The 18,354-nt window shown below is 36.6% G+C and overlaps 1 protein-coding gene across 17 annotated transcripts in view; it reads left to right on the forward strand.

The window, feature by feature from the left end:
• Positions 1-18,354, forward strand: part of TNRC6A (trinucleotide repeat containing adaptor 6A) — a 213,092-nt gene that overhangs the window by 135,070 nt on the left and 59,668 nt on the right. For 14 of the 17 annotated variants that reach the window (XM_054533659.1, XM_024233423.3, XM_063717214.1 and 11 more), the window contains 2 exons: positions 1,136-1,223; positions 8,712-8,733. The exons of 2 other annotated variants lie outside the window; for them this stretch is intronic. In XM_054533659.1, coding sequence (XP_054389634.1) covers positions 1,136-1,223; positions 8,712-8,733 — 110 coding nt within the window. Of the gene's footprint in view, positions 1-1,133; positions 1,224-8,711; positions 8,734-18,354 lie in introns of those variants that run through there. One more of the 17 variants, XM_063717216.1, reaches the window with a different exon arrangement.

Here is an 18,354-nt window from a genome sequence, read left to right on the forward strand (position 1 = left end):
TCCACCAGAAAGGATGGTGCCTAAAACATCTATTTTAGACTGCTCGTGTTTATTCTTGGGTGGGGTGGCTTTTGCTTTTGCTTATTCATCTGCTTTGAATAGAATAAAAAAGTAATAACCTTTTTTCCTGAAAGGTAATAACCTGTTTCCTGAAACACATTTACTCAGTCTGTCACTTTGAAATCCTGAACCAGAGGTTCTGTTGACAACTTTAACCATTTGAAATTTTAAAAATTTAAACAAACTAAGATGAAGAATACATTATTAGGCCAGGCGTGGTGGCTCACACCTGTAATCCCAACACTTTGGGAGGCCAAGGTGGGCGGATCACTTGAGGTCAGGAGTTTGAGACCAGCCTAGCCAACTTGGTGAAACCCCGTCTGTACTAAAAATACAAAAATTAGCCAGGCATGGTGACAGGTGCGTGTAAACCCAGCTACTCAGGAGCCTGAGGCAGGAGAATCGCTTGAACTCAGGAGGTGGAGGCTGCAGTGAGCAGAGATCACGCCACTGCATTCCAGCCTGGGTGACAGAGCAAGACTCTGTCTCAAAACAAACAAGAGTATATTATTGTTTCCCAAGAATTGATAGAATACCTTGGAATGTTTATAGAATATGAAATTGTTGTAATGCTGAAATACAAGTCACCTATTTATTAATAAGTTATATTCTAAAAATATTTACAAAGCTTTTTAGAGCAAGGAAAACTTAAAGGTAGCTTCCAGAAACCTAGGTGAGAGAGGATTGTGGGGAGGTCTCAGGCATTGCCATTAGTTACTAATTGATACTTGGGGCCAGTAGCAAGGTAACTCCAGCTTAAATGATGACATTTACATTCTAGGATTGGAGGAAGTTGCTTGTTTCCCAGTGTAAAATTTGCTAATTTTAGGTTGTCTTCGTTGATATGATATTGAGATAAAAGCTGTACTACTTGTGGCTTATTAAAGTGAATTGTACCATATAGTGGCTATATAGTTAGGGTTAGGTTGCAGGTTGTGTTTTATTTCAATGAATGATAAAATAATAATTTGCCATGTCTTCTAATAAAGGTGAAAAGTAAAAATGAACCTGTATGCAACATTATTTTTATTTCTTAATACATTTTGGGAAAGTTAATTGCAACTGTGTGGTTCAGGGATTTAGTGCAAGACGAAGAACAGTTGATGGAAGAAAAGAAAAAGAAAAAAGACGACAAGAAAAAGAAGGAAGCTGCTCAAAAGAAGGTAGTATGTGTGTAAACTATTTATATTAAGCAGTTTAAACACAGAATTAAAAAGAAAATTACTCTTACAGATTTTTAAGGCATTTATTTGATTTAATGTTTTAGCTTTAATGGAGATTCATTTTAATATTTAATGTCTCTGAATATGCATATAAAGTAACTTGCTTTGTACAATTTAATGCATAGTTATTTAATCTTGTCAATAGTTTTTCAAAGGTAAGTACATTTTATAGATCTTTGTCTTTCAAATAGCTGTTCCTAGGTGTTTCATAATATATCATTTTATAAGTGGGAAGAGCATGGAATTTGTAGCCAAGTTGAGAGGATTTGAAATCTCACTCTCCCACATAGCACATAGAATGGTGTGACTTTAAATTTTATTTAGCCTCTCTGGGCCTTAGTTTCCTTGTGTTTTGTTAAATGAGGGTTGAAATGAGATGATGTTATTATATGTAATACAGAAATAGAGTATTAAAGGAAAATGTAATAGACATAATAGGAAGTAAAGTGTCAGTTTCTTTTTCCCTCTTTATTTAGTACCTGGGCTGATTTTTAAAGTTTGCAGTGTACATTAGCCTTAAAATAAACCTCGGACATTGTTTACTGCAAGGGAATTCTAAACTAGCTAATTTAGTATAGGAAACTATAACTAAATGCAAAGTTAAAAAAAAAAAAATCTGTAATTATTAAAAATTTTCCAAATTGTTAATACTAAAAACTGGTAATAGTTAACTAAATGGGCACTCATCTCCTACTATGTCAAGGTTTCAAGACATTAAAATGCTCTAAAAACCTAGTGAAATTACTGTTTCAATTCTCTGTTCTAATGAAAAATTATTTTAATTTCTAATATATGCCTTTTTTGAGCCAGGCATTGTGCTAGGAACTGGATGTAGAGTATAGCAAGATACTTACGTCCACATTATTTAATAGGGGAAAACACAGGCTGTAAAAATGGCAGGTGAGGCATTTATGGGGAACTGTTGCAGTACAAAGAGAGAGGTGCATAACTCAGGCTGAGATGGGGCAGAGGGACAGAGAAATTTCCTTAGAGTAGAAATTAGGTGAATAAGGAGCAGAATAGAAAAGGATTCCAAACAGTGAAAACTCAGAAATACTTGGTAGCTTGTATGCATTAAAGGATGGGTTTTGCTTGGGGGAAAGGGAGGGAACCAAGGGTAGAACTCTGAAGAGTTGAACTAGGAAAGGCTAGGAGGTTTTCTCAGGGCTTTGGGGAAAATGCTGAAAATGTTTTAGTAGAGTGACATAAAAGTTTGTATTTTAGTATGTTTACCTTGGAAAATTGTGAAATTGGATTAGAGGGGGTGGATACCAGAGTGTGAAATACTGGTGAAGGGACTATTAAAGTAATCCACAGAATTTGTTTAAAGGATATAGAGGGAGAGTCAGTTTAGATTGACTCACTGATTCCAGATGAGTGACTACATTTGAGAGGAGTTAATCAGGCTAGGGGATACAAGGAAAGGAGAAATGATAAATAATTCAGTTCTACATGTCCTGAGCCTAGGGGTGTCATCAGCAAGTATTAGGGGAGGAGAATTAAGTATGAGATGAGAGGAGATGATGTGGCCCTAGCCACCTGTCTTTTGGTTGCTCTTAGGGGTGCCTGGGAAGGGATGCATAGGTATATGCCATGGTTAGGGTTTTGGTAGGCTTCTTGTGGTTTGGCATTGACGGATGCCTTGGGCCTCTGGCAGAGGCTGTTTACGTAGGACAGTCTTTGCAGTCTGGTCAGTCATTGCTCGGGATTTCTTATGAGAAAGTTGTGTCCTCTGTAAGTCTGAGGTTGGGGTAAAGGCTAGACTCTTGTTCCACGGTGTGAAAGGCCATTTGCCCAATGAAAAGAGCTTCTAAGAAACTTAAGAGGTTTATCGAAAAGGATGGTTGAATATACTTTATGTAGATTCAGTAGTTTGGCAAGCATCTGAGTGTTGAATTAGGCTATGTTGGTCCCTGTGTCTAAGGAGTTCAAGAATTAGCTGATAAGTCAGAATGTATGTGAAATGGCTAGAGAAGAGGCCTAAGACAATATATAAGTGTATTTGTTTGGAATTTATTCTATTTACTGAGAAATTTTAAGAAAGGGCGGGGTCACTTGCATGATATCTTTAAATATTGTATTTTTGTGAATATAATTTTAAAGTTGTAACATATACAGCAATGGCTCTAATTGTTACAAGTACATCTTTACATTCTTGTATAATCAAATCTCTAAATCACCAAGTCAGTATAGGTGGTCACTTATGTGTAGGCAGCTTATAAAGAAGCCTGTAACACATGAGTGGTGATTACTGTGCCATTTGACTTCTCACCAAATCTGAAGTGACAGCTTTTCATACTGTTGCCCACTTCATTCCTGTCTCACCCCATGGTTCCAGTCTCTCACCTCAACCATGTCCTTACTAGAACCATCATCAGAAGCTTAGGGATATAAGAAGTTTTTCCTTCTTTTGCCAGATCTTCAGCACTGATAGGGTATTCCTGTGTGTCTCATAGACACATCATAGTATCTGCCCACTGAACACAATATAAAGGAATGTTTAATACCTCTAATAAATGTTAAGTTTAGCAGGCTAGGCCGCTACTGTAAATTAGACTGTTCTCCAAATTTCAAATAATCAGCTTACAACTGAATTTGAATACAACCTGTTGGTGAAGTGAGGACAGCTGGTATTTCCATAGAGTGTTACCAGATAGCTCTTGAAAAGAAAACCCCCAAATGACACACTTATAGCCCATATGAGGAATTGTGAGTCACAGGGTTTTTAAGACAGGTTTCCTGGAACTTGTCTTTTGTCGCTAGTAGGAGCCAGCAGGTGTATCCAGGCAGATATCTACGTGAGCCAGGTGGGCAGGCCCATTTATATAAATGTTGGCACATAAACTCACTACAGTAAAAAGTCTATTTTATGTAATTTATATTTTCTTATTTTTGAAAAAGGCCAGATATTATCTGTTCTAATACATTTGTTCATTTTTAATATAAGGAACCTAAGCATCAGAATGAATTAAGTGATTGACCTTGGTTTTTATCATGGTGACAGAACCAGGAATATAATTGAAATCTCTCTCCTCCAGCTGGTGCTTTGCCAAAACCCTGTGCCATGACTTTATCCTTTTCATGCAGAACATTATCTTATACTTTGCTTTATTTTTTGTCATTTAAAGGTGAACTTTAAAATTGGGAAATAATATATTGTGATAATTTTTATAATAGGGTATAAAATAGGTTCTTATGCCATGAATACAGAAAATATATACATTTAATGGTCCCCAGTAGCCACTGTGGTTTTTTTAAAATTAACACCATGGGTTATTTTCTATTTTAAATAAAAAGCCAGATAACACAACTTTCTATAAAAACAATTAGACACCGACAAGGCTTACAACAATATTTTCATTATGATAGTTTTTATTATCCTATCGTTTAAATATTAATTTAAATATTTAGATTCTTTAAAGAGCTTTTTCACATTAAAAATAGGGTGATTTGTATTGTATTTCAGCCTCAATACATTTCTAATTAAATATGGAGACCGATGACTTTTGTTCTTAAAATTTTTTGAAAAGCCTTTTTATCAAAGATCATGTATAACACTCTTTTCTGTTTCATATCTGAGAACCAGGGCTATTATTTTCTGATTCTTGGGCTTAGAAAATAATTTGATAGAGCATGGAAATGTAGTTTCCATACTTTAAAAAAAGGAGAGGGGTGACAGTAGTAGCAGTAGGTTACCATGGATTTCTCTCCAGGTTCTGTTTTTAGAAGAAATTTCTCGAAGCGATCTTAAGGGAAATGTAATGAGGAGGAAAATAGAGGTTGAGAAATAGGTTAATTATAGAGGGATAGTTAGTGTAACCTTTACTTTAAGCATGCAATTGTAGTTCCTAGAAAGCATATAATGTTTGAGGGCCGAGGGGAAGCAACAATACAAGTTGGGATCTCTTGGTGTTGAGAATGTTTCAACATCCATGGGCTTTTTGCTGTTACTTTGTTAAGAGTTGAAGGGATTTTTATAGGTGTTATTGACTTAAATATACTAAATTCAAGTTTAAATGAGACCTAGGTTTTAGAGAGCTTCCAGCTTTATTGCCATTTTTGAGGATCATATTCAGCAGCTTAATTAGTAAATTTTCTCAGTAACCTTGGTGGTAACATGACCAGGCCTGAGTTGCACTCTCATAGAGGGCAGTTAGGTGTTCTCTTACAGTCTTGCCCCTCATTACAGCTTACACTTCTCTTTTCCTCTTTTATAAAACTCATTTTAGTCAACAGATCTGGATTCTAGACTGAGTGCTGATTGCTAAGTCACAGGAAAGCTCTCTGAGCACTAGGTATCTCATTTAAAATCAGTGAATTGAGCTAGATTAATTCTTTATTCTTAATGTTAGGTTATAATACTTGGCACTGTTAAGACATTGTAAATGATTAGAAAAAAAGAAAAGCAAGACCTGGAAGGGATGAATGTAGAGTCAGCTTATTTCCAACAGTGAGAACCAGTACTGAGCCAAAGCATGGGCAGGTAGGGCTGAAGATAGCAGCCGCCAGCACCACAGCAGCAGCTGATGTCTGCTGAATGCTTTCTGTATGTCAGGCTTTGTCCTAAGTGCTTTTATATAGGTTAAATCCCTTTAACCTTACAACTCTGAGGTGGGTGTTTTTGCCACAGTTCTATAGATGAGGAAACTAAGCTTTAGAGAAAGAAGTTAACACATTTGACCGTGGTCACACAGTGTAAGTGGCAGAACCAGGTAGGCAGTCAGGCTTTAGATCCTGAGGTCTTAACGAAGTGTGCTTCAGGACCATGTTGTTGGGACAAGCAGTGCAGAGCCTTGACAGGCAAAGCAAGTGGAGTGCTGTGCTCTGCCACTGCACTGCTGTCTTCAGTAATGAAGGAGGCAGTTGTGATCATTGCTGGTGGAACCATAGCTCAGATTTTTTTTTAAAGAATAATGTATTAAAAATGGAAATCATTTTGCTTCTAGATTGGCCAGAATCTTTTAATTATCTGTGTGAGAGGATTTACAGTGATAGTTCACATTTGAAATAGTGTTGTATAGTTTTTCAAAAAAATATCTTTCACATTTTATTATTTGACCCTCATAATAACTCTGAAAGGTAAGCAGGACAGTTATTTTGTCCATTTGAGAGATTAGGAAACTGAGACCCAGAGGGTTTAAATGATCAGAGCATTTCAAAGTAAAAATAACCAGTCAAGATTAATTTTAATATATTTTATATAACCTAATATAGCTAAAATGTTACTATTTTGACATGTCAGTATAAAGTTTTATTAATAAGGCGTTTTGTGTTCTTTTAAAAATACTGAACATTAGAAATTTGGTGTGTATTTTGCTCATCTCAGTTCAGACTAGCCACATTTCAGTCAGTGGTGGGTAGCCACATGTGGCAAGTGGCTATTGTTTTGGATAGTGCAGACAATTACTCTTAAAATGACTGACCCTACCTGGAAAATTCTTTTTAATAATTTGAATAATGTACTAGGTCTCCAGACCAGCCCGCAAAAGCTTGTTAGTTCCGTTTCTTCCCATTCCATGAGGAGCTCTTGGTTTCTATACTACTACTTTCATTCCTTCTATACATTAAATCCGATTCTTAGGGACAGACACACCTTAGGTGTCTCCATGGGGCCATTCTCTGTTGATGACAGAATACTGAATGAGGTTGACCATTGTTTTAAAGCAACTTTTCCCAAAGGAGTTGTATAGCATATATCCTTTATGTTGTAAGGCCTAAAAGAGCAACATTGTATATACTTCGTTTTGTTTTGCTTTTTTGTAGAGATGGGGTTTCGCCATATTGGCCAGGCTGGTCTCAAACTCCTGGCCTCAAGCATCTGCCTGTCTTCTGCCTCCCAAAGTGCTGGGATAACAGGCGTGAGCTGCACCTGGCCTACTTTGGGTTTTTATGTGGTCATTGTTTCTATGTTCTGAAACTTAGTTTCCATTGGAAGTAAATTGTGAAAGAGACCAAGAGAGTGTTTTTTGTTTGTTTGTTTGTTTTGTTTTTTTTAAGCCTTTCAACATGTAAAAGAAATTTTCTGCTAATTCTTTGGCTTCAGAAAATTATGCATCTTATTGTTTGACATGACATTTCTGATACTTAAAAGTGTTCATATACTAACTTCTCTCTAATAAGACTTGTTTTTCTACTCTCAGATTTTAAAAATGATTTTCCCAGAAACAAATGAAGTGTTGTTAGCTAGTTGACTGGTTGTTTGGCATTGTCTTTCCATCAAAAATTTTTTTTTAATTTAAATTTTGATACATAGAGTAAAAGATGAGCCTCCATTATTTTGTATTTCACTAGTGCTCTAAAACTTAGCAAAGCACTTACGTGGTGGATCAAGACTCCCTGGCTTTCTGGGGAAAGATTAATGTTTGGTGTGGCTTCAATATTAGGGTAGTTACTATAGCTTTTACCCATATATCTATGATAGTATAATTTAAAATGATATTTTTGATAACAGTAATTTCATATAACTAAGCAAAATGAATTAGGCCCCATGGCAGCTAAGAAAAGCTTTATTGCCATTTAGAAACAACAACTGGTTATTCAGTTACTAATTATTCAGTCTTTTCTCACCTCCCTTCCTGTTCTTGTATCTGTTATTTTCAGGATTCCCATAATATTGATCTTGATCAACAGATTGATGTTTTGCTTGGGTTTTTCTGTCTGTGGTTCTTTTTGAGGCCCTTGGGAGTTTGAGCTAGTCACCTCAAGGTAACCCTGCTGTCCTCAAGCCCCTCTCCTCAGTTGTGGTGTCAGAAAATAAAGGAAGAGCAGACATTGGAAGGCAGTGAAAGCAGAGTTCGTGTCAGTTCAGCTTCTGATCACAGTAATTTTAACTGATTGTCAAATGTGTCAGAAGTGATAAATTAGTTTGAAATTTTTTTGCACTCAAAAATACTTAGATACTTAAAAGGTGACTAAGTTTAATTGCGATAGCAGCCTAACCTCCAGGAGTTAAATTTGTTACTAATTTGGCTAAAGTGATTATATATACAGCTTTTCTTACAGAAAACCTAATTCATCTTTTTATCACTTGTAACAATTTTTGAAGCCATTTAAACATGCAAAATATATTAAATCCATTAAATGTAAAGGTGACAGTTTGTATAAAAATCATTTTTAAAGGACATGAGAAAAGTACAGCTCCCATTTAAAAAATTGTATACTGTCATACAGTGATGTCTTCTATGCTTAGTGTCACAAAAATTAGGTATTTTAAATTAATAAACATAGTATCAGGGATAATGGGGCACATCTGTGGGAAAAGCATGCTTTCCTTGCATATCTTTTCCTGTGCAGTTCATCTATTTGAGAAATTCCTTATTTAATAAAGGTGTATATGTCTTATATTAATATATGAACATTTTATCATAACAGTCCATTTCTTTCAGTTTCATATTTACATTGTTTTTTGTTTGTTTGTTTTTATTTTAGGCCACTGAACAAAAAATCAAAGGTACGTTGTTTAAAGCTATTTTTTATCCCTTTTTTCATTAAAGCAAGGTTGTTTATGTGCATTTTTGTTCACCTCAAGGATGGGAGAGAGAAGAGCATGAAAGAAACGGTTGGGATTAGACTTCTTCAGTAACATACCCTGGGGTCGTCCTTTGGGATTTCATGGTTATTGTAGTGTATGTGACCACATTTAGAGTGCACTGCCTCAGACTTGCCTTAAAGCTGTCTCATAAGATAGGAGTAAGCACTGCTTCCTAATGTACTCCCTTGTTTTGACTCTTGGGGCACAGGCACCTTTCCTTCAGTCTTCCTTCTAAAAGTCTTCTTGTGTGGGGTAACCTCTAGGACCCCACTCTATCCCTTAGGAGTTCTGCCTCCTTTATTTCTTGTTCTCTGAAGAATGTCCCCCATTCCTTCTTACAGGCAGATAGTGACATCCATCTCTGTGTTATCACTTAGAATAGTAGATTGCAAACCTTACACATTGTGTCAGGTTTGAACAGCACCCATTAGACCCCAAGCAAAAGACATCGGAGTGATAAGCAAACAGGACACTAATTCCTCTCAGATCCTGAATCAGGAGTTCTTCACCCTCCCAGGAGCTACTTGGTAATGAAAAGTGTAAAGCTCCTAGGTGCTGAACTTGTTAGGCCTCAAGATTCTGAATTTTTATTTTAAGCTCTATCAAAAGTATAATCTTACCCCTCAAAAAAAAAGATGAATGAAGGAATGAAATGGTTCAAAGAAGGAATGAAATGGTTCAAGCATGATTCAAGACACAGAGATAAGAAATAGCATGATGTGGCTTGCAGTGGTGGTATTCCATAACATGATGTAGTATGCAGTGGTGGTATTCCTAGAGCGTTAAATATTCAGTGATAAGTGGGCGGGTTGAGGCTGAAAAGATAGATAGGGGCCAGGTCAGAGTGAGTTAATTTATGTGCTGTTTGTACCAACAAGCTTGGACTTTTTATGTGACAGGCAGTTAGGAGGCATTCAAGACTTAAGCAGAGTGCATGGCGCTTTGTTTTACTTTGTTTTCCATTTTTTAAAGCTATCAACTACTGTACATGGAAAGTGTTGGTTGGAAGACAGGTAGGGATTTGAAAGGTAGAGCTAAGAGAAGAAAGGCCTCGTGAGCAGAGGAGGCAGGTAGACAGCATGGGGAATACAACATGCATCTTTTGTCTCTAGAGTTGGGGGGAAGTGACTGAATATAGGCCCGGAGATAGAGGGAGCCACAGGGCTTCATGCTGGTTAAGCCAGCAAAGGTGCTTGGATTTGGAATGTCATGGTCATAAGCTGTGCTTTAGAAATTTAACTTTGCCAGTAGTGCCTAAAGTCACCAATAGAAGCAAGATTAGAGAGGGTCATGAGGGTTTGAACTGAGGTCTTGGCAGTAGAGGTAGAAGGTGGGTGACAGATATGTGAGGGATAATTGACAGGACTGGCAACTGATGAGATCAGAAGAGGAGTTGAAGGTGCTATTGTGGCTTTGAACTTGGAATGTCTAAGACAGTTACAAGGATGCGGAACGTAGGGAGGAACATTGCCAAATTAGTAGGAATGTTACCAAGTTAATTTTCCTAAAACTCTGTTTTCCCCACCCCTTTCCCCCACATAGCAATGGTAAGTTGTCCCTATTTGTTCTTGCTTCAAGACCAAACTCCTTTGCTTAGCTTTCAAGGCCCTCATTAATCTAACCTCCGTTGATGTAACCAGCCTGTTTCCCATCAGTCCTTATACTTTTTAGAGCATTCTTATCTCTTTCATGTTCATTCTTGTTTCTTTTTTATCCAGTTCCTCAGCCAAGGATGTCTTTATCAGGCCTTTCAGCTTTCCTGAACCTCTCAGGGTTCATCCTTGAATGGGTCTCTCCAAGTACCATTGATCTCTCCCTTTCCAGTTTCTTAGGATGTTATAATCTCAAACTTGGGCACTTGGTTATATTCTTAGATTTTTGACTAATCCATGGATATTTGTTTCTTCAACATCTTTGAGTACCTAGTGTTTATATCATTTCTAAATGTAAATAATTTTCTTCTAGCCTTACATAAAATATGAACATATTTAGTCTTCTTGTTTTTAGATTTTTCCACAACTCTGAGAATGATAGGCTGAGTATATGAAAGTCACTTCAGAATACATTTTGTTGTTTTGCCAGCGATTTAACTCATGTCATCCTTCTTTTCACGCTGTCTCTCTTCATAATTGTTCACATTTTTTCTGATTCATGAAAATGTGTTGTTTTATTTCTATGCTATGTATTTGTCTAGGTAGTATTTATAGTTTGGGGTTCACACAGTGGTTAGAGATTACAAACTGGAGACTTGAGGGGCAGATGTGGCCTACTTGGTGGTGGTGGTGTTTACTAAACTTTGTATTTTGGAATAATTTTAGATTTACAAAAAAGTTGGAAAGATAGTACAGAGACTTCTCATATACGCTTCATTCAGTTTCCCCGATTATTAGCATCTTACATTACCATGGTACATTTGTCAAAACTAAAAAAGCAACCATGATACTAACCTCACCAGTTTTTCCATTAACGACTTTCCATTCTAGGATGCGATGCAAAATGCTACCTTGCATTTAGTTGTCAGGTCTCCCCAGTTTCTGGTTTCTGCAGTGTTTTTATTATTATCCTGTACATTTTTAAATGACTGCCAACATTTAAAAATCAGAAGAATCTGCCTGTTCCAGAATTCCTGCTTCTCTTGCAGTTCATACTGTCAGTATGATTTTTTTCTCTGTGTTGTAGAGTCTGTGTAAAGACCAAGTTTAGCCACATGTGGCTGTTAAGTACTAGAAATGGGACTGTGACTGAGGAACTAAATTTTTAATCTTACAGGACAACATAGCTCTAAAGTGTAATGGGCAACATAATGACATTCTTGAAAGTTTTATTCTTGTGACTTCAACTTTGAAAAACTGTAAAGAACATAAATATTTGAGTATTTAAAAAATCTTTTAAAATATGTCTCTTATGAGTATGTCCTTGAAACAGCAGGAGAGTGAAGTGCTAAAAAAACTTCAGGTGAGGTATAGGGATAGATGGACAAATTTTAAGATGCCCTGTGGTATATATAATGTAAAGGCAAGGAAAGAGCTAATGTTCCTTCTTCAGAGTGTCCTTGGGAACTTGGTTGAGAATAAGAAAATTTTTTAAAAACTGTTTTACAACTCTGACATTGACTTTTTTTTTTTTTTTTTTGAGACAAGGTCTTGTTCTGGAATGTAGTGCACAATCATAGCTCACTGTGGCCTTGAACTTCTGGGCTCAAGCAATCCTCCTGCCTCCCGAGTAGCTGGGGCTATAGGAGCAGGCTATTTTTTTTTCTTTTTCTTTTTTTAAACGCGATCATGCTACGTTACCCAGGCTGGTCTCAGACTCCTAGACTCACACGATCTTCCTGCCTCAGGCTCCTGAGTAGTTGGGACTGTAGGCGTGAGCCACCGCAGCTGGCTGACATTGGGTTTTTTGGGAAGCATGTTGATTGTACATTCATTTCAAAAGAATAAGTAAGCACTGTTGATTTTTGACAGCTAATTTTCTGTCTCTCTCCTGTCCTCTTTTTCCTCTGTCTCTTCCCCTCCTTGTCTCACTCCTTCATATCAGTGCCAGTGCTTTTTTTTGAGTGATTTCATGAGCAAGATATCTTCCAAAGAGTAATAAACCCCTGAGCTCCTAAGGGAGTTATGGGAAGCCCGGGGAGATCCTGGTGGGAAACAGCAATGGAGAAAAAAGGATTGAGATTTTATTTTTTGGGTGATAAAATAGCGAAGTTTAGTTTATTACTGCCGTTCTGTTTCTGGGTTAATTAAAAATTCATGAAATTAAATCAACATTTATACATTTTTTCCTGCCACAATTGGCACAGTTATTTTTCATCAGTTCTAGCCTTAATATTTGTTTTTCTGTCAAACACAATGTTACTACATCTGGGTGATAAAAATATTCACTATCTATTAAGTCAGCTGCATGTCAAATCATATTGTAGACATTATTATAGCTGACTTAGAGCACCTTCTATGTGCCAGGCACTGTGCTTTATTTCATTTAATCAAGGAAAATATTCTAAATACTTAACCACTAATAATGAATGGGTATCAGCAATTCAGAACAGGGTCCTAAAAGCTTCTTAATATGCTAAGAGTTACTTTAGTTACTGAATTTTGGAAATCTTTGGGATCCAGGGCGGGGGCTGGGTACTCTGGGACTCATGTAGTCTATATTTAAAAATTGATGTGGGAGTAGGCCTTCAGTGTATAATAGCACAAGGTAAGTTTACGTTTAATCCTCTCAGCAGCCCTTTGAAAGTAGATATTAGCACCACTTACAGGTGAAATTAGGCTAGGAAAAGTTAACTAACTTGCCCAGGTTGTGCAGCTAACGAGTGCCTGAGCCAGAATTTGACTACGAACTTGACTGGGCTCTACCGCTTCTGTTTCTTTAAAAACAGCCCCTGCAGTTACATGGAAGACAAGATGTGAAGGACACACCATTGCTCATGCTGCAACAGTAGTCACTGAATAAACTAAAACAACTCATCTTTTAAAAGGAATCCAGAAAGATCTCGGAACAGATTTTACAGTATTTCTCTATTGATTAAGCGTGTAGAATTTTTTTTAAAAAATTGTAGCACCAGTATAATTTTGTGAATCAGAGAATTTGACAGCTTTGTGATAGGTGAGGCATTGGCTCTTAAATTGTTTATTACATCTTTGGTTGTTGATGAAAATGAACAAGAGTTTTGAGAGCCAAGCAAGCAGCTGATGCTAAAATCTCCTGCATGCTTTGATCTCTATGCAGTAAACACTGATCCTTCTGTGGAGCAAAACTAGAGTACTAAATTATGTTCGAAGTGTTCTTTTGCTACACCTGTAAGGGAAATGTAATGACAATTTTGCTAAAAAAGAACCCTTCATTTCATCATTCTTCAAAGGGTGGAGGACCCTTTCTGAAGGGCTTGGACAACAGTTAAATCCCTTTCCAGTATGCCTGTTGACCAGTACATTTGTTAAAGTCATAGCACACAGTTTAGCCTCTAGAATGTGACTGAGATGGCTAAGTTTGTGTTGAAGCAAGAAGTTTTTAGTTTGTCCCCTTCTCATTAATAAACAGAGCACCTCTTTACTTTTTCTTTCAGTCGTCACTACCAGTATCATCCATGTTTCACTATCTCATGAGGTCATCTTGAGAAACGAAGGAAATGAAAAATACTTATGTAATAATCCATTATTCTAAACTCAGGTTTCATAAAGTGACATTGTTTCCTTCATTCATCATTCATGAAATACTTACTGTTTGCCTACCCTGTTTTATGCAATGTTATGGTCACTGGTAATAAGCATGAACAAAACAACCCCCAGGTTCCTGTTCCCACTGCACTTCCATTCTCATCTTTATTTTAGTAAAGGTAAATATGTGAGTAAAGGCCTTTGTCATTTACCTGTGATCTGAACTTATCACTCCATTTTTCCATAAGATCTTATTTATTGTATATATTTAAGGTGTACAACATAATGTTTTAGTATGCATATGCATAGTGAAATGAATACCACAGTCAAGCAAATTAATATACTTACCACCTCACAGTTAACTCTGTTTTTTTTTTTTGGTAGAAGCACCTAAAACCTACTCTCAGCGAATTTCCAGTATACAATACAATATTATTAACTATATATCAGATCCCTAGACTTACCCACATAACTGCAACTTTGTACCCTTTGACCTATATCTACCCCCCTAACCACTATTCTGCTCTCTGTTTCTATGTATTTGACTGTTTTTTTTTGTTTTTTGTTTTTTGTTTTTTTAAGATTCCACTTGTAAGTGAGATCTTGGCAGTATTTTTATTTCTGTATCTGGCTTACATCACTCAACATAATGTCTTTCAGGTTCATCCATGTTGTGGCAAATGGCAAGCTCTCCTGTTTAAAGGCTGAATAATATTCCTTTGTATATATTTGCCACAATTTCTTCTTTTCTTTTTTTTTTTTTTTTTTTTTGAGACAGAGTCTTGCTCTGTTGCCCAGGCTGGAGTGCAGTGGCATGATCTCAGCTCACTGCAACCTCCACTTCCCGGGTTCAAACAATTCTTGTGCCTTAGCCTCCTGGGTAGCTGGGATTACAGGTGCGTACCACCACACCTAATTTTTGTATTTTTAGTAGAGGCGGGGTTTCGCCATGTTGTCCAGGCTGGTCTCAAACTCCTGACCTCAAATGATCCGCCCACCTAGCCTCCCAAAGTGCTGGGGTTACAGGCTTGAGCCACTGCGTACAGACCACAATTTATTCATCTTTATTTATCCATAGGTTGTTTGTTTCCATATCTTGGCCATTGTGAATAATGCTGGCATGAACATGGGAATACAGATATTTCTACATGGTTCTGATTTAATTTCCTTTGGGTATACAGTAATCCCCCCCGTATCCACAGAGAATCTGTTCCAAGACTCCAGTGGATGCTTGAAATCTCAGATAGTACTGAACCTCATATACACTATTAATAATATGCTTTTTCCTATACAACATACGTATTATAAAGTTTAATTTATAAATTAGGTATAGTAAGAGATTAACAACAACTAATAATAAAATAAAATAGAACAATTATAATGATCTTTTGTAATAGTTATCAGAATTTGGTCCCTCTCTCAAAATACCTTATTGTACTGTTCTCACCTATTTTTGTACTGTGGCTGACCATGGGGTAAGTAAGACTTTGGAAAGTGAAATCTTGGAAAAGGAGGGGGACTACTGTATACCTAGAAGAGGAATTGCTGAGTCATATGGTAGTTCCAGTTTTAATTTTTGTGGGAATCCATAAGACCTTAAGTTTCCCAATTACAAGCCTTCTATTATAACGAATTTCAGGAACTCTGATGGCTTCATAGGGGTTACTGTACTGCGTAGATTTTCAGAGGAGAAAACTGAGGCTCAAGTAGTTTGTAACTTCAAGCATGTAACCTAATGATACACAGAGAAAATGATACTTGCGGGGCCATTAGGGTAAACGGAAGAGGCCACTCACAGCTGAAGATGACAATCCCAGAGAGTCAAGTCTAGTCACCCCATTTCCCCATAGCCTGTTTCCATCACACAGGTTGGGTAGTTCTGCTGTTAGAATTGGGGCTTAGTTCACTGTTTTTCTCCACAGTCTACATAGTAGAAATGATTTTTGTGTTGTAGGGTGGTATTAAGTAATAATACCAGGATTTTAAATGTGCTACGGTGGTTTTTTATGAGATATTTAGAAGGCACATGTGCACTAACCTCTTTGAAATAGAAGCATAGAATTCATACCGGTTAAGAATTTACTAATGGCAGGTATTTTTCTTCCTGTGGAAGATGTCTTTGGGCTATGTAACAAATAAGATTTGTAGCTCTGCACTAACAGGATGAAAAAAAAAATGGCCTTCCACTTTCATGGGAAATAGTTAATAAAATGATTATTTTTAGGTAGATCATGTAACAAAGTCACTATTTTTTCTTTCCTCCTATTGTGAAAGGAAAATGATTTCCATAGATTTATACATGTAAGTCTAGATTTATGTACTCAGGGAGGCTATGAAGAATGCTAAGGAGACCCCTTTTGGCTTTAGGCAAGGATTATTTCTAACAAACGTAGATTTGTTGCTTTTAAATACTAATACATTATTACATTTGGTAGAAATTTACGTCTGATGAGACTGATCTACAGGACAAAGGAAACAGGAAGTAGATATGAAAAAAACATTAATGGCTATGAAATAATTTTTAAAGTGGTTAATCGGTAGTTAGCCCTTTATTTTTAGAGAGTTTGTTTTTGCCCTTATAATTAAGATGAAAATAATGTATACTAGAAGGAACACTTGTTTGGGGGTCAGATTGGGTTTTAAATTTCACCTCTGCCATTTACTAGACATTTGAGCATGAATAGCTTTCTGAACTGTATTTGCCTTATCTGTAAAATGGGAATAATATTTCAAATTTATGGAATCACAAAGAGAATAAAGAGATAACAGATACATTGCCTGGCATCTAGCTGATACTTGGTAAATTTTAATATCCACCATTGTGGTTTTGCAATATCCTAGCAACCTTTCAGTCCCTTGAAATGACATGCTAGCAGTTTCTCCAGTTAATTCAGGGTTCCTCCACACCCCGAAGTGATTTGCTTTTGCTTCCCATTAAAGTAGAACCCAGCCCAGCAAAGGTGAATCACAGTGCAGTGCAAGGAATAGGTCTTAAGACATGAGGATGGGATCTATCAACTTCATAAATTTGGCAGGCCAAAATTGGTATTTTTTTGACTCGTATTTATTTGTTTACCATGCATAATCACTTGTACTTTTTTCTTTTTATCTTTTTTTTTTTTTTTTTTTTTTTTTTTTTGACGTGTAGTCTCACTCTGTCACCCAGGCTGGAGTGCAATGGCACGATCTCAGCTCACTGCAACCTCCACCTCCCAGGTTCAAGCGATTCTTCTGCCTCAGCCTCCTGAGTAGCTGGGATTACAGGCGCCTGCCACCACGTCCAGCTAATTTTTGTGCTTTTAGTAGAGATGGGGTTTCACTATGTTGACCAGGCTGGTCTCGAACTCCTGACCTCAAGTGAGCCACTTGCCTCGGCCTCCCAAAGTGATGGGATTACAGGCGTGAGCCACCGTGCCCGGCCACACTTTTTTCTTTTTATGAATTGCCCATCCTTACTATTTGCCCATTTAGTTCTTGGACCTAGAGTTTTTGTTAACAATTTACTTGAGCTCTTTGTATAATAAGCTTATTAGCATTTCATCAGATGTATTTGATGCAAATATTTCCCACATTGTGGACCATATCATATGAAGTCATTCTGAGGATGAGTTACGAGGCAAGAATATGTAAATTTTGCCTAATCCCAGGTGCCCCATTGGGAATACATACACTGAAGATGCAAATACATGTTCAGAAGGAGGAAAGCACAATTAAATCACATTTATACTGTTAGCTTGGACTTCAGTCCTAAACTCTAGTGTGTTGAATGCTTCTCTGTATTAGATTTAGTATCCTTAAACTAATTAACATATCTTTCCTTAGATTTAGGGAAAGTCGAGGTGAGGAGGGTTGGGAAGGAACAGAATGGATCCCTTTAATTTGTTCTAAAGGACAGGTATTTTCCAGTTTCCCTTTTAAATTGGAATATACACATTTGAAAAAATACACATCAGTATTTTATCTATTTTATCAAATGTATTAATTTTTTATTCTTAAAGTTCTTGACTAATTGCTATGCTGAGAAAACATACCATTTTTCCAGATTTAGAAAATAGTTTGCCCATGTTTTGTAAAAGCTTTTAAAATCTCTAGCATTTTATAGTATTGTTTAATTTAGCTGAAGTTTATTTTAATACTGTATATTTGGGACTTTTTTCCTAATTTAAAAAATCAACTAACCATTCTGTATTTCTTAACTAATTTATATCTTCAGTGATTTAATGACAGTTTCTTTATTATATAACTTTAGGGAATTAAAAAGTCAGTGGGAACTAACTTCTACTTGAATGTTCAGGTATTATGTTTATGTTTTTTCTTATTTTTAAATTTTGAGCCACAAATGGAAGCTGAAGCTCTCTAGAGATTGCTACAGTGTCTTCCA

The sequence above is a fragment of the Pongo abelii genome, chromosome 18 (assembly GCF_028885655.2).
Source record: "Pongo abelii isolate AG06213 chromosome 18, NHGRI_mPonAbe1-v2.0_pri, whole genome shotgun sequence".
Lineage (NCBI taxonomy): Eukaryota > Metazoa > Chordata > Mammalia > Primates > Hominidae > Pongo > Pongo abelii.